We start from the raw sequence: 26,975 nt of genomic DNA, 5'->3' as shown, positions 1-26,975 counted from the left end.
ATGTTTATAAAGACCTTTGAGTTTCTATCAGTGAAACTGTGTAAATGAATCAGTTATTTAAAGTTTGCATATTTACAGTGCTTCGTCTATTTGGATACTTGATGCAGAAGGGAATGACACATTTATCTTTTTTTCTTACCGTGAACAATATCGATAAGTGCTGGGTGGATGAGTCATTAGCTTTCATATTTTAGGAAGCAGAAAATGCTTGGTTTATAATGAAGATGGTGTAGTAGGATGCCTTGACTATTTTGCATGTTCATTTCCCACCTGACATAAAAACACATGGTATATGGTTTGCTTGCTTTTTTTTTCCTCCCTGTTTCCCCCTTCACTTCTCCCCAATCACTAACATCCTATTTTCAGTTTGACTAGAAATCATACCCACATCCACAAAGGTAGGAGAAACCTAATTTTATGTGGCAGCATGGTTTAAAGGGACTTCTACTCAAAAAGCTATGGTTGATTTAACTACTAGTTACCCATATGACTATATAATTAGGTTGGGCTTATTCTATTTTGGTTTGGTTTTCAGGCCCAAAATACATAACTTTTCATGTATATACATGTGAAAATTTTAATACTATGTGCTAGGCACTGTGTGAAAATTCATCTTGATTGAGCTTTATTGTCAGACTGGAGAGAATTCAGTAGGCATCTTTCTAAAAGAAGGGAATGATAAGGTACTATGAGAGTGTCTCGAAGAAGCACAAGAATCTGGAATTCGAGAGGTCTTCCCAGAGAAAGTGACCTGGTGAAAGAGAATTGGGCCAGAGGGGAGAGAAGATGGTATGCCTGCCATTTACAGGGAAGATAAGTACAAAGGCTGGAGCCAGAGAGTGGTCAGTCCAGGCGATGGAAGTCATTGAATAATGCCTGGAATGTTTTGAAATCAAATGTCTTTCTTATCATTTCCTTGTGTAATGTTCACCAATTTTTTTTCCAACACGTGCATTGAACACCTTCATGTGTTCAGGGGCATGTGAAAGTGAACAAAACGAAGGTCCTTGTTTTGTTTGCTCAAGGAGCCTATCATCTAAGGTGAGAGAAAGGAAGTTTACTCTAAAACAGTGTATCATGTGATATTTCAGGAGCTGACAAAACAGGCTCAATTCTGTAAAGAAAAATATCACCTGAAATTACTCGGTCAAGCATCAGCTTTTCTCTGCCAGCACGTTGTGCCAAAGGGACTATGGGAGAGATGGGCGAGTGGGTGTGCCTGCCAGGGCAGCCTCTGTGAGTGCTACAGAGAAACCAGTAGAGCGAAGGGCACCTCTAGACCCGTTGTCCATTTTTCATTATTGAGCCTGCGTATGTGTTTGCTTACCCTTTTGTGAGGTGCCAGGTATTTCCACGTGCAGTAGGAAACATCAAATACAGAGGGATTCTCCAGTCTCACTCCCTCTGGTACTCGAAGGCTGCCTAAAACTGATAAATCCAGCCATAAAATAAAGTCATAGAACTCATTTAACCCATTCATATGTTTGAGTATTTAGGATCAGTGTTCTTGTAGGAGCTCACCTGTATTCTGATATAGTAGCAGTTTAACTGAGCTAAGTGTGGCAAAATAGTACATGTTGTAAACTAAGTTAAAATCTCAAACAAAGAGTTCTACTTGTGAAGGTTCTTAGTGTTATAGAGCATAGAACTGTGCAGCTATTGGAAATTCAGAGCTGCAAACAGTCCCATTTGGGGCATTGTCAGCAGTTGTGTTGACACATGAATACATTTCATATGATTATCATAAAATTATGGCCTGGAAATTGAGCAGCCATGGTGCTGCATTGCAGACTCACATTTATAATAAGCTGTAATAAAGTAAACATTTTAAATGGATTTAAGAATAGGCATTACTGGTGATCACAAATGTATGTTCAATTGAAGTGCTTTTGAAGCTCAATTTAACAAAGCAAACAAATTTCCTGGCATTATCAACATAATTGTTCTCACTGTTGGGTTTTGGTTTCTAAAAAGTTATTTAAGCACAAAAAACCAAGTCAGTAAAAAACAAAACCAGCAAAGGAAATATAACTTAAGAATGAGCTACCATATTTTGCCATGTATAACGTGTACTTTCTGCCCAAATTTTTCAGGGAAAAATAAGGGTGTGCATTATACATGGGTTTAACGATCACAGACAGTGGGCATAATAATGGGCATGATAATCCCATGTACAATGCATACAAGAATGTGGGTGCTCATTATGCATGGCAAAATACGGCACTTTTACTTTTTTGATATTAGATGTTTTTTTTAAGTCCCAGATGTTCACTCTGCCACTTCCCCTAACTTGCCAAACCATTGCCAGCCTGTGTAACTTGGAGTTCATATTTCATAATTTAATTTGGGGTTAAATCCAGCTGTTTGCTCTGCCATCAGCAGGCTCTGGAGTGGGGCTACAAAGCTTTCATGTGCTAGTGAATTTGTAGGCTTGTGTGATAGTTAAAACAGGGACTTACCTCCCTTCCCTTTCCTAAGGACAGAAAAGGACTAGAATATCCATTTAACACCAAAGTTGGGGAAGCATGACTATATGTAAATTTAGCACCAATTAGATGGTAAAATTCAAAGAACTGTTGTTCTTGGAATATTCTGAAAGCAAAAATGGAAATGATGGTGGTAACATCTGAAGTGTGGTGACAAGACAGTTAAAGCAGTGATAATTTGGAGCCTCTGGGCCGAGAACCGTACCAGGAGGGGATCACCAGGTCTTCTGTGGCAGCTGGCAAACAAAGCAGATGCTCTAAGTGTTCTCAGCTTGTTACTTTCCAACACTCCATAGTGTTCTCCAATTTTAAATAAACCTCCAAACAAACATCCTCCCTGTATTGTCATTTGGCTAGAGTAGACCCTCCTGTGCCCGTCCGCAGTGGAAGCTGCAGGAGCCCAGGGTCGCAGGTGTACTGGCCTAAAAGTTGGCAAGGACACAGACAAGCATGCAGCAGTAGGGGGAGCACTCCTCAGAGACTCATGTGGCGATTTCTGATAGTCGTGGAATTGAGCTGACTTTTGAACATTAGAAGGAGGTGCACTGGTGAGACTAGCTCATAAAATACTGATGATTTAAAAGCATTCCTGCCAAACATACCACTTAACTGATATATTATTTTTATTACATACCAGGATTGTGCTAGATACTTTTTAGAGAAAAGATGTAAAAACACCTATTTTATTTATCCCCAGACTTAATTCCAAGTAGTTTAGCACTGTAGTCCAGAAAAGACTTTCCTTTCTAATAGGTAACACTGCCACCTTATTTGAAGTAGAGTCTCTGAAGGCTTGATTAGAGCAGTTGAGTGGTGAATGTCCAAAGGTACAGGAATTTTTTTACCCAGTTGATTTTGATTTTTGTTCTTTATTCCCACTATAAGACAATCTCGTTATCCTCCTCAAAGACAGGACAATAACCTAAGGGAGTGTGGGGGGTGGTGAGGGAAGAAACTAAATGAGAAATTTAATCTGGTTTCTAATGAAATCTCCAGGAATTGTGAATTGTGACCATTCTGATTTCTCAAAGATTAGGCAGGAAGATATTTCTGAATGTAGAAATCTTTAGATAATAGCTAGTTTTTTTTACATGTTATATACATGCATAATTCTTTGCAATGATCCCCCTACTCCTTTTTTTCAAGTTTGGAAATAAAAGCAGGTAAACCACTTGCCAAGACAGAAAAGACTTATAAATTGCTAGAGCCTACTAAAAAATTAAACAGCTCTAATCATCATTGGAATTTCTCTTTGTTGCATATTACTGAACTGAAAAGCACTTTATCTCCATTCCACAGACCTGCCTTAGAACACTTAGAATTTCCTTTGTCTCCTCCCTACCCACTTTTAAGATTTCTATCACTCGGTTCCTTCTAACTTCTTTCCCGACCTCTTTTCTTCAGACTAGTGGTGCATTTGAGGCTGGTGGGGTTGTGTGTGTGTGTGTGTGTGTGTGTGTGTGTGTGTAACATGCAGCCTGTATATTATTACCATTTCTTTTTTAGAAGATTATATTAAATTTAACATGACCTACTAGAGTCCACATATCTCTTTTAGTTTATGGGGACTGCAAAGGATATTTCATTAACTCTTTGGTTTAATTATTTAGTAATTTCTTGATTAGGAGTGAATAATAATAAAATTTTCCTTTTCTTCACGTGTTTTGAATTTTCTAGATATTACCAAGAAGCAGTGATGTAGAGCTCTAGAACCAAACACAACCTTTCCTCATAATTGTAAAAAGCATAATGTATATAAAGTGCCCTGTACAGTGCTGGCTACGTAGCAGATAGTTGGTAAATGTTAGCTCTCTCCCCTCCCCTTCCACATGAAGGGGGAGAAAACTCAGTCAATAATTTAAAAGTATCTCTGATGAAAATAGTATCTTAGGTAAAAACATTAACTTAACTTTGAGTACAAGTTTCCAGAATAATGAATTTGATGTGCACAAATGTTCACACATAAAGATACACTAATTAATAGAGATAATGGATGATGTACTTTAGGACTTGGATATTTTAGAATGAAAGTGTTTGGTTTGATGAGCTCCAGGTTTTCTCTGTCGTCTCCAAATGATGGGTTTTATGAAGGGTAATTGTGATGTGTTTTGGGAAAAAAATTTCTTTTAAGGAAAGTATTTAGGGTGTGTGAAACTTGATGCAGATCATTTATTATAATACTTTTCAAACTTTCAACATCTTCTGAATGGTTTTTGAGCTCCCCAGTCCTGGAGCTGATGAAGCAGATTTCAATCATTCCCATTGTGAATGTCATTCAGAGAGTACATGGAGTCACATAATTGAACCTCCGAGGGTTCTGAGCAGTGTTATTATCGCTCTGTCTTTATGCAGTGCCTTTGTCAATAACTCTAGGATTTCTTTCTTAAAGAAGAAATATAGTTGGTGAGAAAGTATGTGTAAAAATAAGAATTCATTGTGCCTGGCAAAGAGTAAATGAATGACTCGATGGACGATTGGACATATCAGAGGCAGCCTCCTGCCCCTGTAGTTAGAAGATCACAGTGGGAGCAGGCATTGACCTGAGGTACAGACTTGTCCAAAAGGAATCCTGGAAAGCTGTGTTTGCTCAGATGAGTCCTCATCATCACCAGACTTTATAACAAAACTAGAGAGTTCTGTGTATGCAAGCTAATAATCCAAAGATGTATGGGTCTGTGGACTGTGGTTCCTGTTCATACTGCTCGGGCAAATTGAGACATCTTGCAGAGCTGATGATCAAAAGGGAGGAACTTCAGCATTTTTGTTGGTGCCCTAAATGGTAGGCGAACAGGAAAGAAATCCTCACTTGTTATTGTAGCATTTTGGTTTATTGCCACATGCCATGTAGATCTTTCTGGAGGACAGTTCCCTTAAGGTCTCTAAAAAGTATATAGTTGGATAGTTGGGTGAGAGAAAGGAGATAAAGTTATATATATACACCTGGACATATTGCTAAAGAATTTTTTTTTAACTGATGATGGCTGGATTCAAATTGTTAGCAAGTCCTTGGAAAGTAAATGGACTCATTGAGGTAAATTTGAGCTATGCATTGACATCCTAATGAATTGCCTAGTTCACAATTCAGTATATTGTGAACCTCATTAAGCTAGCTATTTAATGATTATTAAAATGATTTTAGTATAGGTGTTTGTTACTGCCAGAAGTAGTTAAACCATCTGTCAAATTCAGTCTGACATACATACTCTATGATTTATTTATCTGTATTGGTTGTGGCAAAGACATCTTAAAAAACAAGCAATATGCGATAAGCCTGTCATTTATACTTAAAACCATTTAGAGAGAAAAACAAATGTTAGATATGCATATTGGATTGTAAAGCTTTCCTTGGTTGTGTGTTGTTTTTGTTATCCCAAGCATGCACTGAATTCATGATCTGCTTGTAATTCTTATCATGCTTGGTACTGACAGACAGGGAGCGATATATTGTGCTGTTTATTTGATAGTCTATTTAGTAAGCCGTTGCCCTTGCCTTGCCTTGCCTTGCCTTACCTTACCTTACCTTACCTTACCTGGCAGAGCTACCTGTTTTGTCCACATGACCTTTTCCTTTTTCTAGTCATGCCTATGGAAAGATCATTCAGTCCAATAATGACTTCTCATTTGGTCTAGAAATCAGACAAAAGCATTGCAGCTGTGAAGTGCAGCCCATTTTAAAATTAACCTATTGTAAATCCTTAATGATTGAGAAATTCTGCAATTTGCTATGATTTGTGGTTTGTGCTGCAGCTAGAATAGCAAACAGCAGAGAGATGATGCAGGTCAGAGTGGTGTGCATTTGGAAAGTGAAGGAAAAGAAACTTGATAGTCATCGTGCTTCAAGCCAATAAATATGCCCTCCTGCCCTTCATCCATTACACGTCACTTCATCTGCTGCCCAGGCACTCTCCCATGTGGAATGTAATCTTTGGAAATAATTACTTAAATTACACTTTATTACACAAGAAATAAAAGCGTCCACAACTGTAATCTACTTTTGCCTCCTTGAATATTTTTTCAACTTAGAGCCTAGATTCTCAGGGAAAGTAGAACACAAGTTTTTTGGTTTTTTAAAATATATTTTATTGATTATGCTATTACAGTTGTCCCATTTTTTTCTCCCCTTTATTCCCCTCCATCCTGTACCCTTCCTCCCACCTCCATTCCCCTACCTTAGTTCATGTCCATGGGTTGTACATGTAAGTTCATTGACTTCTACATTTCCTATACTATTTTTAACTTTCCCCTGTCTATTTTGTACCTACTATTTATGCTTCTTATTTCCTGTACCTTTTCCCCCATTCTCTCCCTTTCCGCTGATAATCCTCCATGTGATCTCCATTTCTGTGATTCTATTCCTGTCTAGTTGTTTGCTTAGTTTTTTTTTTGTTTTTTTTTAGGTTTGGTTGTTAGTTGTGAGTTTGCTGTCATTTTACTGTTCTTATTTTTTATCTTCTTCTTTTTCATAGATAAGTCCCTTTAACATTTCATATAATAAGGGCTTGGTCATGATGAACTCCTGTAACTTGACCTTACCTGGGAAGCACTTTATCTGCCCTTCCATTCTCAATGATAGCTTTGCTATATAGATTAATCTTGGATGTAGGTCCTTGCCTTTCATGACTTGGAATACTTCTTTCCAGTCCCTTCTTGCCTGCAAGGTTTCTTTTGAGAAATCAACTGATAGTCTTATGGGAACTCCTTTGTAGGTAACTGTCTCCTTTCCTTTTGTTGCTTTTAAGGTTTTCTCCTTATCTTTAATCTTGGGTAATGCAATTATGATGTGCCTTGGTGTGTGTGTCCTTGAGAGACCCACAGGGTTCTAGAGCATACACAAACCCACCCACCTGGGAATCAACACCAGAAGGGCCCAATTTGCTTGTGGGTAGGAGAGAAAGTGCCTGAAAGGTAGCTGAGGGCTGAGCAAATGGACCCCTCTTGGACCTCTTCTCCACATATAGCAAGCACCAAAATGGAGCAATGTGGGTTGTCTTTCCCTGGTGAATACATCAAGCTCCTCCCCTTACTACATAACAGGTGCACCATGACAAAATATGGCCCAAATGAAAGAACAGATGAAAGCTCCAGAAAAAATACAATTAAGTGATGAAGAGATAGCCAGCCTATCAGATGCAGAGTTCAAAGCACTGGCAATAAGGATACTCAGAGAAATGGTTGATTGAGTATGGTTGCAAAATAGAGGAAAAAGTGAAGGCTGTGAAACATGAAATAAAGGAAAATGTACAGGGAACCAACAGTGACAGGAAGGAAACCAGGACTCAGATCAACAATTTGGAGCAGAAGGAAGAAATAAACATTCAACCAGAACAGAATGAAGAAACAAGAATTCAAAAAGATGAGGAGAGGCTCAGGAACCTCCAGGACAGCTTTAAACATTCCAACAGGTGAATTATAGGGGTACTGGAAGGAGAAGAGAAAGAGCAAGAAATGGAAAACTTATTTGAAAACATAATGAAGGAGAACTTCCCCAGTCTGGCAAAGGAAAGACTTTCAAGATATCCAGGAAGCTCAGAGAATCCCCCAAAAGGTGTAGAACACAGGTTTTTGATTCACAAATGTCTAGAATTTGAATTGTGATACTAAACCAAATTAGCTCTGTATCCTTATTCAACTTAGTTAAACTCTCTGGGCCTCAGTCTCCACATTTGGATCCGTTCTCATTAGATTCTCATACAGATTAAATAGGTACTGTTAGAAATGTAGCAGGGATGTAGTATGTTTCACTGCCACTTACTAGCTTCAAGACCCTAATCAAATTACTTAACTAATTTGTGCCTCTACTTTTCTTATCTGTAAAAATGGGGATACTTCCTAGGGTTGTCATGAGGCTTAAATTAATCCATGTAAAACACTTAGAACAGCACTTAATACCAAGAAAGGATTTTGTCGTTATTAACCATTTTGGTTCACATTTATTAAATAGATAATCAACAAAAATTGTTTTTACAAATAACGATAAATCCAGTAAAGGAAAGGTGGAGAGTGCTCTACAGCAATCCCAATGATCTAGAAAAATAAGCAGGGTCTGTGTTTTTCAGTGCTTTATAACGGGACACCATTGACAATGGGAGGGCATGATTGTATTTAAATTTTTATAATTATTATTTTTCTCATTTCTTTTTATTTAGTTCACCTTTTAAAATTTGAGTCACAATAGATTCATTCCTTTTGGCGCACAGTTCAATGAGTTTAGAGGAATGCATACAGGCTCGTAGACAACACTGGAATCCAGATACAGTACAATTTCATCATCTCTCAAAAAATCCCACATGACATTGCTTTGTAATCGATCATTCCTTCCACTCCCAAACTCTGCAACCACTGATGTGTTTTCTATTCCTATAATTTTGCCTTTTCCAGGATGTTGTCTCCATGGAATCGCATACTCTAAAGCTTTTAGAGTATAGCTGCTTTAACTTAGCCTACTATATTCTCAGTTTGTGCATGTATTGCATTTGTCAATAGTGTTTGTTGCTGGATACTATGCCATTGCATGGCTGTACCAAAATTTGTCTTCACCAACTGAAGGGCATTTGAGTTGTTTACAGCTTTGGGTGGTTATGAATAAAAGTACTTTAAACATTTGTGTTCCATTTTTTTATTTGAACATGTTTTCATTTCTCTTGGGTAAGTGCCTAGGAGTGGGGTTCCTGGCTCTTATGGTAAGTGCATGTTTAGCTTTATAAAGGAACTGCCAAACTGTTTTCCAAAGTGTTTGTACAATTTTGCACTCCCAGCAACAACGTCTAAGAGTTTATTTACTTGACACTGCTGTCAGCACTTGATATTGTCAATATTTTTTATTTTGGACATTCTAATACATGTATAGTAGTGTCTTATTGTCATTTAATTTGCATTTTCTTAATGACTAGTGATGTGCTGAGCATATTTTTGTGTGCTTATTTGCCATCCATATATCTTCCTTAGTGAAGTGTCTGTTCAGATCATTTGCCCATTTCTTAACTTAGTTTTTTGTTTTCCTGTTACTGAGTTTAAGGTTTTTTGTGTGTGTTCTGGATACAAGTTCTTTGTCAGGTAGGTGATTTGCAAATATTTTATCCTAATATATGTCTTGTCTTTTTATTCTCAATATTTTTCATAGAGCATAATTTTTAAATTTTGACAGTGTTTAATTTATCAACTTTATATTTATGGATCATGCTGTTGGTGGTGTTTTTAAGAAATCTTGCCTAACCCTATGTTACAAAGATTTTCTTCTATGTTTTCTTTTAGAAATTTTATAGTTTTAGGTTTTATGTTTAGATGTATTTTCCATTTTGAATTAATTTTTGTGTAAGGTGAAAGCTATGCATTGAGGTTCATTATTTTGCATGTGGACATCCAGTCATTCTAGCACCATTGTTGAAAAGACTATCTTTTCTCTGTTGCATTGGCTTTGTAGCTTTGTCAAATATTAATTGACTTTTTAAAAAATTTTTTGTTTATTTATCTTTAGAGGGGAAGGGAAGGAGAGAGGGAGAGAAATATCAATGTATGGTTGCCTCTTGTGCATCCCCCACTGGGAACTGGCCCGCAACCCAGGCATGTGCCCTGACTGGGAATCAAACCACGATCCTTTGGTTTGCAGGCCCACGCTCAATCCACTGAGCTACACCAGTCAGGGCAGTATTGACTTTCTAAAGATGTATCCACTTCTGGGCTCTCTGTCTGTTCCACTGATCTATGTGTCTCTCCACTCACCAGTACCACATTGTCTTGTTTACTAAGTCTTAAAATCAGTTAATGCCAGTCTGCTCTTCAACTTCATTGTTGTTGTTGCTGTTGTTTTGTTTCCCCTGGCTATTCTAGTTTTTTTGGCTTTCTGTATAAATTTTAGAATTAGATTGTCTATATTTATAAAAAATCCTGTTGGGATTTTGCTTATGATTATGTTGAATCTATAGATAAGTTTGGGAAGAACCAATATCTTAACAATATTGACTTCCAGTTTGTGAGTATGGTATATCTCTTTTTTTTTAGATACTCTTCGGTATTTATTCATTCATTCATTCATTCATTCATTTATTGTTCAAGTACAGTTTTCTGCCTGTTCTCACCACCACTTCCCACCTCCCTCCCCTGTTTCCATCCCCCCCATTATTGTCCACGTGTCCTTTATAACTGTTCCTGTAAACCTTTCACCCTTTGATTTCTTTTATTTGTGTTTTGTTGTCAACATACAGGTCCTGCATGTTTTTTTAATCTATCCCTAAGTATTTGATGTTTTTGAATGTTATTGTAAATGATACTTTTTAAATTTTAAATTACCAACTACTTTTTGCTAATATATAGACATAAAATTTGTTCCAGTGTAATTACGCTTGTATTCTGCAACCTTGTTAAACATACTTATTAATTCTAAAAGCATCTTTATAGATTTCTTCTATGTAAGTAGTCATGTCTCCTGTGAGAGAGGTAGTCTTTTTTCTCCCTTTCTTACTTGTATGCCTTTTACTTGTTTTTCTTTTAAGCAAGGGAATGACTTCATTGGATGTAGATATTTCAAAGTGTAATCTGGCTACACTATAAAGAATTGATAGGATGGGGAAAATGTAGAAGACACTGGTGTGGAAGCTGTTGCAGGAATCTGAGAGACAGTGATGGCTTGGACTGTGATAATGGCAGGAAGAGAAGAGACAAATAGACACATTCAGAATATGTGTCTATTCTGAGAGGTTGGATTGGTAGCCCTGGTAGTGAATTGACTATGAGGAGAAGTAAAAAGGGAAGGGATCATCCAGACACCAAGGTTTTGGTCATGAGAAGCTGGGTAAATGCAATTACCATTTATTGAGATGGAGAAGACAAGAGAAGAAATAGATTTGGGAAAGATAAGTTGAATTTTGAACATGTTGGGTTTACAAAGTCTATGGGAATTTCAAATAAAGATGTCAGCTAGACAGCTGGACTGTATATATGTGTTATAAAATGGTGTAAGAGAGTTTGGGAATAAATCAGGCTTCTGTGGGACCCCCCGTTTTTTATTGCTGTTGAGTTAACAGTTGTCCCACCTTTTTTGCCATTGCTCTCCCCTGCCCTGTCCTAGAGAACATTCTTTATTTTTGGTTCCTTTAATATCTTAAGAACATTTTCACTGTAGGCCTTCAGACATCCTGTTAATAACTACTTTTCCCTCCCTCTCTCCTTCCTACCTTCCTTCTTTCTATAAACCAACTTCTTATCATCCTCTAAATTTCAACCTTAATATCATTCCTCAAAACTAACCCACCTAAAATCAGGTATCTTTTTCCCTGCATTAGTCCCTATTATATAGTCTCTTTTTTTCATAGCCCTTATCATGATTTGTAGTTATATGCTTGACTGTTTACTAGACTATACATTTTGAGGGGCAGGGACCATGTCTGTATCACCAGTCTACAACCCGGTGCCTGGGACATGGCTGCTCAGTATTTGTCAGATGGCAGGAAGGATGGTTCTGTGGCTTAGTACTGTGGCCGAGTTAGGTCCAATGACTTTCTATTTTCATATAACTGATTTTTTTATGCTTCTATGTGCAGAGGTTTCTATACCCAACATCAGGCAAAATTTGGGTAGGAAAATAACCTTGTTTGTTTTACTCTATGTTTTTTGTCCATAGAGTGCCGGGCTCTGTAATAGCTAGTAAGATATGAAATAGCATTTGACATTGGACAGGAAGACCTATTGAGACTTGTCTGTTTCATTTTATGTCTGTCACTCTCGGTGAGATACTTAACTGCTTTAAGCTTTAGACTCCAAGCCTATCGAAGGGTAGCAATATAATTCCTGCCTCATAAGGTCGTGGTGCAAATTAAATGAGATTATGTATATGGATCATGAATTTTTAATGCTTTGCACATACTAATTGCTCAATAAATAAATAATTAATATTTACTTATATAAAGGTGAATCATACAGTTCTAGACATGGTTGATAGTACCTGATCAATAAAGGGAGGGTGGACACGAAATCTCTCTTTATCTTTCCCTTCTTTCTACTTGTTCTTCGCTGTCAATGGGGAGATGCTGCCTTTGCTCCCAGGATAGCAAGACTACTCATGGCGTCACCTGCTCTTTTGGTACTAGAAATAGAGAGTACAAATGCATTGTATTTATTCAAATGATAAACTGGGGAGATATAAGATATTTAAATCTTTTGTTTCATTGGTGGGGGTGGAGAGGTGGCTGGAGAAAGAGTGGAAAGGAGAATGGGGAAGGAGGCAGAGAAAGGCTAGAGACTGTACTACTAGCTTACTTTTCCAGACCAGCCATCAACAGGCAAACTGGTTGATAAACAGAGGCTCATGATTCTCATGAATTCAGTAAACATTCTTCCTGAGAATCTACCCTGGATTGGGTACTGTCCTGAGGATGGAGGGATCAATGAGGAGTACATATTTTAGTGATCTAGATGAAATGAATGACATTAACTTGAACTTTGCATTCTGTACCAGCTCTATTTTCCTCACCTCAGGCAGATTTTTTCACTACTCTGATTTCTACTAAGTGCTAGATACAAGGCTACGTGTGGGTTTAGAGCAGGGGTTTCAAACTCATCTTCGCCAGGGGCCACATCAGCCTCGTAGTTGCCTTCAAAGGGCCGAATGTAATTTTAGGACTGCATAAATGTAAGTACTCCTTAGCAGGTAAGCAAGAGCTCAGCGCTGAGGCTGGGTAGACACAAGGGGGAGGGGTGGATTCAGCCCACGGGCCTCATGTTTGCCACCTGTGGTTTAGAGACTAGGGACTGGGAAAGGATGAAAATAATTTAGGGCAAAGGTTGTCAAACTTTCTTGAGTTTGCCTCATACACAGAACCTGTAAGTCACAAGAAATACCTAATCGGTTCCATTTATGAAGTGGATAGATCCACTCAACTTAAGTGTTTATGTCCTAACAATTTTGCACATGTTAAGGACTGTGTAACTTCTCAGACCTTGGGGTAAGGTGGTACACTATTGGTCTCATTTGGTTTTCCACACTGATTTTGGTGATAACCTGGTTTTTGTCACATAACTGCCAGACACATAGCTTTACAAAGATATAACATCATCTAAAGGAATCTCACGTGAAAATTGTGGACTCCCTCCAACTAGTAGTTTGCATGGTATCCACCACATACTACTGTGTTGCCCTAAACATTTCAAATCCCCCCCCGCCCCCAGTGCCTCTGTGATGGTGTTGTGGCGCCCTGGGTGCCTGATTGCAGTTTGTGAGCTGTGGACTTAGGCCCTTTTTCTAGGACTTTTTTTTTCTATTTAAATATTTATCACTTTTTATTGTTTTTTACTTCTTCATTAAAAGCCAACTTAATATTTATCATTTTTATGAAACATATTATCTTTGTAATATTTTGTATTGAAAAAAGTTGTTATTAAAAGTTAAGTATGTATAATGTAGGAAGTTTGGAAAATGCAGCAAAACACAGAGAAGAAAAGAAGTCCTATTCCTTTATTCACTACTAACATGTTGTTTTATCTGTCCAGTTATTTTACATGACAATTTATTATATTTTGAATAACTGTGACTAACTGCTTTTATTAGAGGGCAATAATCTATAGTTTAATGGAAGTCTCATATCCGGAAGTTGTGACTTATCTCTAATAATGTTTAGGATAAATATGACAGAATTTTAGGTGCTTTCTTTTTATTGGCTACTTTCTTTATTTGAATGCCTGGTTGCAGGGCTTGAAGACCCCTTCCATATATAAGGTAGAGACTCCCTGCTTCTGTGCTTCTAACCTAGCAGATGCCAGGTATGGCATTTACATTGTGGTTCTACAATTTACATGTAGGCACAGGCACAAAGCAGATTGAAAAACAAAAAGCACAGGAGCTTTTGTTTTTTAACTGGTAGATACAGTCTAGCATATTTTTTAAAAGGGCAACTAGTGAAATGCTTCACTTCCTCTGGTAAATGGGTGCATTTTCTAAAGGTAATATGTCGTGGGCTTACTATATTACTATAATGTAGTGGTTCTAAAAGATTATATGTCTAATAATTCAGATTTAATTTGTCTTGTTACTATACCATAAGGGAAACTTTTATAATACCACTTTATTTCTAATTCACTTGTTTTATTTTCTGTGCCTTCGTTAAGTGCTAGAAATTGAAGAAATTACTTCAGTTGAAGTGAAGAAATTAGAGTTCATCTATTTGAAATATGTTTTTTAAATATACCTTCTGTCACACTATGGAGGTAGGACTTGAGTTATCAGAAAGTAACATGATAACTTCAGAAAAGAAAAAATGGCCAACTTAGTTTCAGAGAGCAGGTCACAAAAGATGAGGTGGAAACCTCTTAAGTACAAACATATTCATATCTTGTTCATTGCCATTTTTCTCTCTCTCTCTTTCTCTCTCATTCCTTTTTTCCTCCCTCCCTCTCTTTTTCTCAATAATAATTTTAAATTCTGATTAAAACAAGTAGTGGCATAGTCTTCCTTAGCATAGCCAGGACTGTTGAAGGGTAATTCTGTTATAAAAGCCTGGTAGAGGACTCCAGGTCTGACTCCAGGGCTGGAGCAGAGAAAACATAAGATGAGCCTGGAGCCTGGAGTAGTATCTGGTATTACTAGAATATAAATGCTAAAATATATTTATTTTGTAAGTAAAGGTGGAAGCAAGTTAAAAGGACATAGGAGTCAACCTGAGAGAATTGCCAGTGGCCAAAACTGGAACAATTTGAGCAACAAAATAAATGACAGTAGTATTTTATTATAAACTAAAGAATAAAATACATATTCATGAGTCCATACTATTATAAATAAGCAAATAAATAAATGAGGGAAAAGAGACAAATCTTCCTTGCGGGAAGTATAGATAATAAACACAGAAGAAGTGGAGAAAGTAGAGTATTCCATTAGAACACCACAGTGGTGATTGCTGCAGGCAGAATTCATGGATGAGTGCTCAAATTAATGGGTGAAACTTTAAGGAGAAACAGGATATTTGTACAGCCTTAAAATATCTTTATCAAAAAGTGTATTAATTTCTGTGGTATTTTTAGTAAATGTCCACAAATTCTTTGATACCCTTCCTTCCAGGAAGTGGGGTTTACTTCTGTTTTCACTGAGTGGGGCTGAACATGGTGGCTTGTAACTAACCAATAGAATGTGGAAAGGAGGAAGATAGCCACGTGGCAGTAGGGAAGCCTGACAGACCCCTCAGCACCAAGTGGTCAGGGCAAACCTCACCAGTGATCACCCCCTGGGGGTTGATGTCTCATACCCCCAGATATTATGCAGTGAGAATGGCACTACACCTCTCTTGCACTTTTCCCCAAAGTCCATAACCTCAGTCTAATCATCAGAAAACCTTAAATTGAGGAATGCCCTGCAAATATATGACCAGTACTCTTCAAAAGTGTTGAGGAAAATCTGAAAAACAGTCCCAGATCAGAAGAGAACATGGAGACATGACAACTACATGCAATGAGGTTTCCTGGATTGATCCTTGATAAAGACAGTGGAAAAACTGATGAAGTCGGGATGAAGGTTGCAGTTCAGTTAATTGTGTTGTACCAGTGTTAATGTCTTAGAGTTGATAAATGTAGCATGATATGGAAAATCTAAAAATTAAGGTTGACTGGAATACTGGAACCCTCTATACTATTTTTACAACTTTTCTCTGAATCAAAAGTTATTTCAAAATCAAAAGTTTAAAAAACAACTCACTGGTGGCTTTCTAATTCTAAGGATATTTGTTATTTTAAAGTGTCTCTAGAGCAAACTAGTTCAGAGAAATCCCCCTCTCCTCAAGCCTTTGTGCAGCTTCTCTAAAAGGAAGATGATCCCTTGACAACAAAACAGCCTACACAGCGCAAGGACAGTGAGTTCTACCTAGCAGCTTCTGTCACACCGTAGGTTTAGAAATGCATCTTTGCCTACTTTGTGCAGGTGTCAACTGGTGGTTGTTGACACCAATTCACTGCCAGTAGGAATCCCCAATTTGAGGTCAGTGAAGAAGGAAACTTTATTGCGTGAAAAACAGTTCAATTATGACACAGCACAGCTGTGAAAAAAGTGTGGCTGTGAGGCAGCCCTGGAGCCAGGCCCCTTTCCAGCTAGACCACTCTACTCTGCTCCGTGCTGGTCTGCTCTGTCTGGCTCTGGTGGGACATGTTTGCTGTTTCAGATCCAGCCAGGAAAACAGGCTTTGGTGGAAAGGGAAAGTGCGCTCCCAGAGCCAGAGGGGAGCTGACTTATACAGATGGAAGTCTCCACCTCTGGCCCTGATTGGTCTGTCCTCATGCAATAAGGACCACAAATTCTCACAGTTTGATTGGCCCAAAAGGCACAGCCCAGACTGGTCAGAATGAAGTCACTCTGGTCAGTAAAGAAGCTGATGATGAGCCAGCTTCTCATAAGCTTCTTCACTTGGATGATGAAAGCCTCAGTCCTTTTGGTTGAAACACAGTGCAGGCAGGCAGTTCAGTGCAGGCTTCTCCCTAAAGTGGTTTTCATGAAAGGCCCTGTGTAGAAATGGCTACTGGGCTGGATTGTTTTGTTTGTTGGTTTATTTTTAATTTGATCCCAGTTAGCCACCAGGAACCCTTTTTAGTAGGTATTTTCTTTCTCAGGATCCATATGGGTCAGTTTAGCCAACACTGATGGTTTGCCTTTTGTGACTTGGTAGTGTACCCAGAACCTAGGTTGCAAAAAGTATTCTCTAAAATTAGTGCAGAGTGGGGCAACGGTGCTTCTACCTGCCCTTCATTCCAGGTATTGCCATTGAACTGCTGACTTAAAATCCACTAGATTCAGTTTCATCCGACTGGACCTTAACCCCAAATTATTGGGAGATTCAAATAGTATAAAAAGTGTGGTACTCATTGAAATGGGCACATAAAAATATTTGTCAATATAAAATCTACTATATATTACTCTTTTAAAAATAGTAAAATATCATTAGCTGAATGTAATAATGGGTACAGATATGAAATCTTGATTTATAAGTATTATTCTTATTATTTTCAATTTCTTATTAACTCCAACTGGGATAACCAGAGTTTATTCTAGAAGTCCTGTTTACTAAAACAGTACCAATAATACATAATTGGCTGAGGATGATTATTGTCATAGTAACAAAATAGAATTTGGATACTAAAATTAAACTCTACCTCTGTATGCCAGTCATTCTCTTGATCTGACCATTAGTGGAAACTGTCTTAATTTGTGTATATATTGGAGGTATGACATTTATCAGTTAAATATGTTTTACCATCTAACTAAATGAGTACCTTGCAGTGGGTGTGTCTTGGTGACATAACTGTCATCAGTGAATGCCAATGTATTTGTTCTTGAGCATGGAAATAGGTTTAGGTTAGTGTAGCGGAAGGTATATGCATTTTCTGGAAAACTCTGTTTTCCAGATTGTTAATGCATGCCCAAGTAGACACACAGATACTTCATAATCGTGCTTAATTCCTGTAGTCAGATTGAGCAACACATAATTTATAGGAGTTCTGAAACTGGGAACATAAGAATGGTAGGTTGTATGATAAAGACTTACTACAGTTGTTAGTAAAAGTGCAGACTGCTTACTGTGGATAGCAAAGCATTCTTAATAAAATGCATGCGATACAGTGTTCTTGGCATCTGTTTCCAAAATGTACCTTTCCATGTCATCCTGGTGTCTTTAGTGAATTTCCTTGCAAGGTCTTTTTTTTTTTTTTTTTTTTTTTACTTCCCAATTTTATATTTAATGAAGAAGTTTACTGGTGGGCTACTATGTGCCAGGCACTTTAACTCATTTTCCAGTGTGTACTAAGACACTATTTAGTAAAATTAGGAATGCCTTTGCTCTTTTTAGAAATTAGAAAATGGAAATTGAAAGGTTTAGAAGCTTATCTCTGTTAGAGCCTACATATGGTTTAATATGAATGGGTTACCTAACTGAATGAGTTGCCCAATACTTGAATATAGATAACATATCAGAATGAAAGGAGGTGGATCCCTAGGAAGAAAGGGAGGGGACTTGACTAGAATACTGAATACTTGAGAATTAATTTAGCAAGTTGTTAAGTGGAATATCAGTCTTTCGGGCTGGTGTGGTTCCAGAGCCCCTGAATATGTTAGGCCTGTTGGATTTGTTGAACATGCAAATAGTCTCAATCAAGTATAATACTCATTAAGGAAGAAGCAATACAGTTTGAAAGTTTTTATGAAGACATGCACTGTCTAATCTGTGAATTGAAAGCATCTTTTGAAACTTGCTTCCCTTCATAATCCTAGGTGGTAGTGAATATATGGGTAGAAAAATGAGAGCATTTCAAATAATGCGAGTGAAGTTGAATGATTGCAATCTACCGTATTGTGAGGGAAAGTTGTTAGCTGAGAAAGATGAGGACAGAATTAAAATATTACCATGACTGGCATTTGATTTGAAAACTACAAAGATAAGCTTAGGTTCTTATTTATGAAAACCATCTCACAGCCTGATGAAAATATCTTTTAAAAGGTTTTATAGTTACCATGGTTACTTGTTAGCTTTATAGAGTAAATTGTAATCTATATTTAATCATCTGAGGTAAAATAGCCAAAAAAAAAAACAAACAAAAAAACCCCTACCAACTAAAAGCAAAAGTAGCTTCATCTCTAAATTCATATTAGCTTGGAAATAGAGTAAATAGCCTAAAGATTAGATTTTTGGTTAATTAGCACTTCTTGAAAAGCAAGATATTTAGGATACACATTGCCTGAATGTGATTCTAATATTAGTCTTTATATGTAACTTTTTAAAAACTAGTAAATGGCATTTCTGAGGTTTTGATGTAGGAATTTAGATGTAGGTAAGACATTTCTGAAATCCAATGAAACAAACAACAGACTCAATTTCTACGCAGACAATATTGAAAACATGGATCCTGTGGTAACATATTTGCCTTTGGCCCAGATGTGGCTGGTTTTTCTGCTTAGCTTCTTTTAATTGCTGTATATTGACAGCCATTTTCACAACTATGTATAAAATGTCAGGTTAATGAGCATGTGTACAAGGGCGTGCATACTGCAGCCTTAGGCTTGATTAGACACCTCAGATGACAAAGAGCTACGCCTGAAGAGTTACTGAGGTGTTTTCGGCTTTTCCTGATGCATCTGTCTGTCACATAGTGGAAGCAAAAGGCTTTTCAAATGATTTAAATATTTTCCTCAATTCTCTTTTAATACAGGTGACTAAAGAGCTAAAACAGTATGACAACAAAATTATAGAATGCAAATTTGAGAACAACAGCTGGGTCTTCATGAGACAGAGAACAGACAAAAGTTTTCCTAATGCCTATAACACTGCCATGGGTGAGTATGACAGCCTATCCACAAAAAAGTTAAAGTGTTAGAACCAAAGTGTGCTGTCTCTGTTGTTTGGCCTGATGCACCAGACTCATCTGGGCCCCGCCTTTGCTTGCCAGGATCAGGGTTGTGTCGGGCCTGTGCCCCGGTTGGCTCCACTTGGTGTGCGGGTTCTCCCCTGTAGACAGACCTGTGGGCTTGTGCCCATGTGCCCAGGGGAGGTTTAAAGGGCAGGACCACGGACTGTATACAAGTTGAATTTGTTGAACAACAGCAACAACAAAAGCCATGACAATTTCAGTTCTATTCAAAACTATAACAACCATTATTTGCCAGATGGTAAAAGACGAAATTAGCAGGGGAAAATATAATTTCCAGCTCCTAAAATAGCTTTACAAACAATAGAGAACAAAGTAAATGAAAGCCATTAAAAAAAAAAACAAACCCTAAAACCTGCTATGCTATCCTTGAGTGTTCTTTGGGTACAATAGGAATACTTTGGGAATTCAGAGTAGTAAGTTTCTTTCATGGGGAACAACACAAATTACATTTATAAGGTAAACTGTTAGTGGTAGTTGTTGCTCTGGATTGCATTTTTAGTGGCATTGAGAATAAAAGATTAAAACCAAGAATAAAGGTTAATAGAATCATATAGTTTTAGAGTACTCAGTCAGTGATGATGATGATTATATGATAAGCTTATGAGAAAATATAGAAATTACTTGTTTGAGTTTTGCAGCATAAAAGTTTAAAGCTTTGTGTTTAAAACTTTTTGTTGAAACTTGAAGATATGTCCAGACAAGATGAATTAATTTAGAAAATAGGAATAATTAAGCCAGTGTCCTTTTTTCCCCAAAACCAAATAGATAAATAAAATGAAAAGGACTGGCACTAAATAATACCTTACTCCACACAAGTTAAGATAAAATAGTGTTACCTGCCAGCCCCAGTAAAACCTCCCTCTTCAGTGGGAATGGTGGCTTCTCAGTGTGGACTGTTTTCTGAGAGAAAGACCGAAGGACTGCAGCACACAGTAGACGTTCTGGAATACGGTCTATAATGTGATGCACTTGCTAGATTAAAATGTTAAAAAACTGTTTTTGAGGAATAGAAAATCCTACTGAATACATCCTTGTAACCCAAGTATGTAACGTTTGGGTTTTAAATTAATAGAGCAGTAAAGACTAGCCAGTGGAAAACGACTCACTTTGGGGGTACGGGGGTGGGGTGGGGTGGAGAAGAGTTGAAGCTGAAGCGTGTTGCTTGGGTCGGTGCAGTGGAAGTGGCTGGCATACTGGGATGCAGACCTTTCCCCTTGCCTGGCATCTCCCTGTGGTGAGTCAGCGCTTTAATTAACCCTCATGTGATACACGTGTCTGCCTTTGTCCACAGCTGTGTGCAACAGCATCTCAAACCCTGTCACCAAGGAGATGCTGTTTGAGTTCATTGACAGATGTGCAGCAGCTTCTCAAGGACAGAAACGAAAGCACCATCAGGACCCTGACACGGAGCTCATGCCTCCACCGCCCCCCAAAAGGCCACACCTGTGACCTAAGTCCTGCCTCTGCCTTCAGGATCGAGAGGAGAGATGTGTGAGGAGCATGCTGTCATTCCTCTTGCGCCAGAGAAATTCAACCAGGGACGTGGCTTGACGTTGATATACATTTTGTTTTATTTTATTTTATTTTTTAAAGAAAAGTATTGTAGCCAGCCTGTAAATATATGATGCATTTGTTTTCTTAGTGCTACAATAAATACATCATGGACTTAAACATTTTATTTATATTTGGTAAACTCAGCCTTACCTTGTGGAATATGAAGATTGAAATATCCAAAGGTTTGAACAAGATTGAAATCAATGAAAAAGAGGCCTTGTTTATATATGGATAACTTCTACCTTTAATTTATAAAGTTAGCAATCTGGAACTGTGAGAGCCTAGAACACTGTATTTTTTTAGAAGTTGTATTTCAGCTATGGTAAATTTTCCTTTCAAGAAATTTAGGCAATGGCATTAAACATTCTTGCTATCATTTATCATGGATTTCCTCCATTTCTGAGATTCTTGTATTAAAAAATGAATGACAAGGTTAAGTATTGTGCTATGTTAAATGACTTGGTCTGGCTTTATCATTTTAAGGAGATTTTTTTTGAAATGTTAAAGTAAAAAAGTGAAGCTCCAATTTTGTCAACTGCATCCTTTCTAAAGAAAGAATATTGAGGATTTGCATCTGCTTCTGTTGTTAGAACTATAATACCCGATCTCCAGTGTGTCCACGCCGCAGTGGTTTTGAGTTACTTCGTAGAACTTAGATATACACCACCAGGTCCTTCATGCAGCATTTCCTGGGAGACATTTTTTTAAATGCCAGGGCTGCTGCTGCTGTACCTCAGTGGTATCAGCACATTGTAACTTACACTAGAACACACAGCTCACTGTGATTATAGGAGTGATACCCAACACAAGCAATGTCGTTTTATTTCCCTCGAACGGGACAGCAAAGGAAATGCCAGCTGACTCCTTTGGGCGTCAGTGGACCAGACGCTGTTGCTACAAAGCCCTCTCCCCCGTCTCATAAATGCAGAGAGCAGACATCTACAGGGGCTGAACACCAAGGAAGTCAAGACATTTATTTTCAAAGCCAGAATTCTATCTACATTTTCTTCTGGGAATGCTATTTCTGCCATTATGTCTGAATTTTAAACCATTTGCTGGTAGATAATAAATTAAAGACCGGCTAATTGGTCATCTGCCATTGTTGAGAAACTGTGTTCTGATAGGTTTCTGAAGGAATTAGCCAGTTGGAGACTAATGTATTTATTTTTAGAGGTACAGGTTTCAAGTGTATGTATGTACATTTTTTTCCTGATCTGAATTTTATATGTGTTATGCATATATGTGGTAATATGCACAACAGTGCATATTCTTCTACTAACACAGTCAGAAAAGAAAATCCAAACACCCTACCTAGCAGACTGAATATCTAACAGGATTTCCACACGTTATAGCACAGATTAACCAAAAATGTATTTGTATTCACTTGAGTTTAAATGTTTTTAGACAAAGGTGTTCCCCAGTAGTGCTTTTCTATGTGAAATAGTAATGTCATGCTGGGGTGTTTTCCCTTGCTGTCCTCGGGGTCTGAAATGGACAGTGAACTTATCCAAAACGCCACCATAGGGTTCCTTCCCAGAACACTTTGGTGCGTTTGGGCGCTGAAGGGACGGATACACCCGACTGCAACACTGACCGCAGACAGGTGGGACCTGTCAAGGCCCCATGGTGCCTCGTCCAGAACAGACCTGAGAAAACACCTGCACAGCTCCAGGTGGTCTGCTGTCTCCTTCCCCAGGGTCAGTGACTCTTTGCGCCACATGCGGCTTTCTCCTGAGCCTGTGTAAATGCAGGGCCCTTTGCTGACGTAAGAGCAACCTTCTGCCAGTGATCTTTAATGGAGTTGAAGTGTTTATGGTAATTGTAACCTTTTAAATGAGTTAATGTGAAAAGAGCATCTCATTTTTAATACATCCAGCTATTTCTTCTTACCTTTGTGCATTTTTCAGCAGTTAACTTTCTTAATTTTTCCTTTCTTTTAAATTACAGTGAAGTATAAGAGTTGGCCATATTGAATAATAGGCCCATGTAGCCCCTGAACACACTACCACCCGTAGCACCCTAAAAAATCACCTAGAAAGCCAGGAGGGGAAATCGAGAGCCAGGATTTGGAACATCAAGTAGGGAACACTGCCCTTCTCAGCCCACTTCACAGTGACTATTTCTGACACTGAAGTTTCGTAGACAAGAACAGGAAAACTTTGCCTTCTGAGTTATCACGTACAAAAGCCTTTCATTGTGTTTGGAATGATGTAAATGACGCAGCTGCCTGGATGGTTACATTTGCTTTCCGTGAGACGCTCAGAAAACAGCAGGACATTCCTTCTCTAATTGTGGGTCAGTGCATATTGTAATAAAACTACTGATTTAAAGTAACAGAACGTGTTTCTACTTCGTTTTAATGTGGTGATGCCTTTGCACCCTTTTATTTAAATGATGCTTGTGTGTCCCTTCTGTTGCTGGCATCAGATCCTGCTGCTACCAGTCACACCCAACATAATCTATCTGGCTGTGTTACATTCTAAAAATTAGCACCAGGACATGGAAAATCCTTTCTTCCTAAGAAACCAAGAAATTTGATCGGCATGGGGGATATAGAATGCACCATTTGTTTTTGGAGTATAGGGGAGTGGGGGAAACACATCTATATGATTTTAAGTATAATCAGTTCACCTGATTTTAGCACTCTATTGTAGGGTAGATATTCTGTTACATTGTTTTTTAATGCATTTAACTCTTTTAGAATACTCAGCAATAAATATTCTAAAATGATGAAATAATGACCTCCCAATTTTTTGTTGACTATGCATTTTTGTAATATAGAATTTGCCATCTTCAAATGTTTAAAGATACCACTATTTGAACTATGTCTATAGTTTTTTCTGGTCAAAAACCTGGAAGGTCAAGAAGCACATATTTCCAGTGGAGAAAACCCTGGGCTAGGCCCATTCTAGGCGCTGATTCCCACTGGTTCCATGTTTTCTCTAGAACTTGTTTCTCCCCACCCCCATCTAAAGAATGCCAGGATTGGGCCAGATGATCAAAAAGAACCTATTCCGGTCTAACATGATCCTTGTATTAAAAGCAGTGCTCTTTAAGTATCCTATATTCATTATTATAGCAATATTATCATTATTGAGTATTCACCAAGCATCAAGACAATCCTAACCACAACCACTCTATGCAGGTAGGTGCCGTTCTTAACCTCATGTTGTAGTTGAGGAACCTGAGCCTCGGAGGGTTGAGTAACCCGTGGTAACATGCCTGGGAAATTGTGCTCTGAGACACAAACACGGGTCTTTCCGACCAGCCCCGAGGCAGCGGCGTAGCATTCCCCTGAGGATGTGGGACAGCCCCTGCGTGGAGGATGGCTTCTGTGCGGGGTCCCAAACCGCCTGTTTCTTTGGTGCTAACAGGTGGTAGGTTTCCAAAACCTCTCCCCAAAATGAGGAGATGAAGTTTGGAGCAGGAAAGTAAATACAATTTTAGGACCTTATTTGACTACTTATTTAACAGTGTTTAAGTGCGAGTGATGTGGAGGCCATGAAAAGAAGATGAATATTTTCATTAAGGCGCTAAATTCCAAAGATGTGGCTGGGACAAAGTGAGTGATACAGTTATACACTGGGCCAGCACTTTACTGATTGTTGCCTAGGTAGCTGTCCACTCAGACACTTTGGCTGGTCAGTGTCAGCCTTGGTGAACCCGGTTGTGCCCCGCCCAGTCTGGACTCTGGTGTCAGGTGACCTCCGTGCCTGCTGAGCAAGGCGGTGGAGGGATCTTCCGGCTGCTCCGAACATTTCACATTTCAAACTTGTGTGCATGCATGGGTCTGGCATTGCCAACTGTCTTGCTATGGAGGGGTATTTACCAAAAATTACCCACCATCATTTCATAAAATAAAGGAACACCCCAAAAGGAAGTAGGGTATAATTTAGAAAACACCTTGACGTAGAACAAATTTTGTGTCATGAGCAACATGTTTCACAGTGTTTTGCTTCTATTTGTCACCCCAAACTGGTGAAAACGTGGCCGTGGACCAGTGCTGGGAGTCATTGTGGAGGCAGAGTTCCAGACAGGGGCTTGTGAGTGGGGAGGGGGCAAGAAGATGCTCAGGGAAGAAACAGCCCCCGTTTCAATAGCCACAGGTCATTTCTGTAGCCAGAGTTGACCACCGTAAAATGACCTCACAATGCTTCATTATGTTGTGCTCTTGTGGTAGAGGGCGTATAGATGAAAAGGGAAATGATCTGAATGTTTAAAAAAATACCCAAATAGAATGAAACCCCTCAGCTGTTTGAAGTACCAGAATAAGCATAGCCAAATACTACACAGAAGAGCAGAATTTGGCCATGACAACAAATCAGACCAAGAGAGTCACCAGTTTTCATAACTCTGAAGCTGGCAGACAGTCCGTTTTTCCTTTAGATCGCTGCCACCAGAATGTTCCTTCAACACTGCAAACCTGCTCGTCTTCCTCCCCCCAGCAGGAGCTCCCTCAGCCTGCGTGCAGATCTCCTTCCGCATGTGCGGATCTCCCGCTGCTGCTTCGTGCTGCAGTGAGTGCCGGGACTCCTCGCCATTCCCAGAATGCGTGCTCTCTCTACCCAGAAACCCCCAGCCTCCTTTGATCTCAGCACCAAGGAGACCTTCCTGCCGCAGATACCCTCCCAGATCTCCCTCTGCACTGCGATGGTCTACCCTGCTTGCCCCTCCAGACAAGGAACTTTGTCGTCTCTGTGACCTGTGGCACAGGGCTTGGTAGTGGTGGTGGCCACTCGGTGGTAATTAGGGCAGGAGATTCCAGTGCCCCTTTGCGCACACTATTGGTACCCAGTCAAAATGTGTCCGCTGTCATCTCCCTCAGTTCAGCCGTATGAACATGCTGTTTTGTCATTCTAGCCTCATCATAACAGAAGCACCGATTACATCTCGTATCTGAAGAGTTTCTTCAGAGGCCATCTGATGATGCATCTTGTGTTTAATCCTGATTAGAAGTATCTTGTCTGTGCTGGCCTTTCGCACCGAAAAGGAGAGCTTCAGAGGGAATCTTCTCAGCAGGAAACATCTTAAGCAAGTGCCTGTGAGGCACTCTGAGGGAGGTGTGAGGAAAGTAGTGTTTTTAATCATGTCTGATTTTTTAGTGCCGTTTCACTGAGCTTGCCACATCTTAAACTAGAAGGCTCCTTCTCCCTACCCACCTACTCCCGCCCAGTTTCTGATGTTTTCAAAGAGAAGTCCCTTGATAACTGCTGAGGCTTTTGTTAGTTTTAAAAATAAACACCACTTCGTGATCCCTTAACATGAATTGGTGCTTCTAAGCATGTCTTTAGAGTGGAGAAGGCAAGTGAGAGATGTCCTTCTCATTGCTACTATAGAATGCTATTTTCCAGAATCTAAAGGTGTAAGAAACTTCACAGTTTCTGTAGAAGTTTTGCTTCCCTTCTGAAAGCTGCCAGGGCCACATCGTGCAGTTTTGAACCTCAGTATAAACACACATTGAAGATGAGGGCTGTAGAAACCCCAGCTGAACCACACCACAACCCAAACGCTGCTATAAACATTTCTTGAAAATTCTACATGTATGTAGAA

The 26,975-nt window shown here is 38.8% G+C and overlaps 1 protein-coding gene across 3 annotated transcripts in view; it reads left to right on the top strand.

Annotated features, from left to right (window-relative positions):
• The window catches only part of RNGTT (RNA guanylyltransferase and 5'-phosphatase), a 241,954-nt gene extending 218,627 nt beyond the window's left edge, over positions 1-23,327 (top strand). For all 3 annotated transcript variants that reach the window (XM_036024453.1, XM_028509316.2, XM_028509315.2), the window contains 2 exons: positions 19,653-19,776; positions 21,163-23,327. In XM_036024453.1, the coding sequence (XP_035880346.1) occupies positions 19,653-19,776; positions 21,163-21,320 (282 nt within the window). In that variant the 3' untranslated portion in view covers positions 21,321-23,327. The remainder of the gene's footprint in view (positions 1-19,652; positions 19,777-21,162) is intronic.
• The last annotated feature ends 3,648 nt before the right edge of the window (positions 23,328-26,975 follow it).

The sequence above is a fragment of the Phyllostomus discolor genome, chromosome 4 (genome assembly GCF_004126475.2).
Source record: "Phyllostomus discolor isolate MPI-MPIP mPhyDis1 chromosome 4, mPhyDis1.pri.v3, whole genome shotgun sequence".
NCBI lineage: Eukaryota > Metazoa > Chordata > Mammalia > Chiroptera > Phyllostomidae > Phyllostomus > Phyllostomus discolor.
The sequence above is the reverse complement of the archived record's forward strand: the minus strand, read 5'-3'. Positions and strand labels throughout refer to the sequence as shown.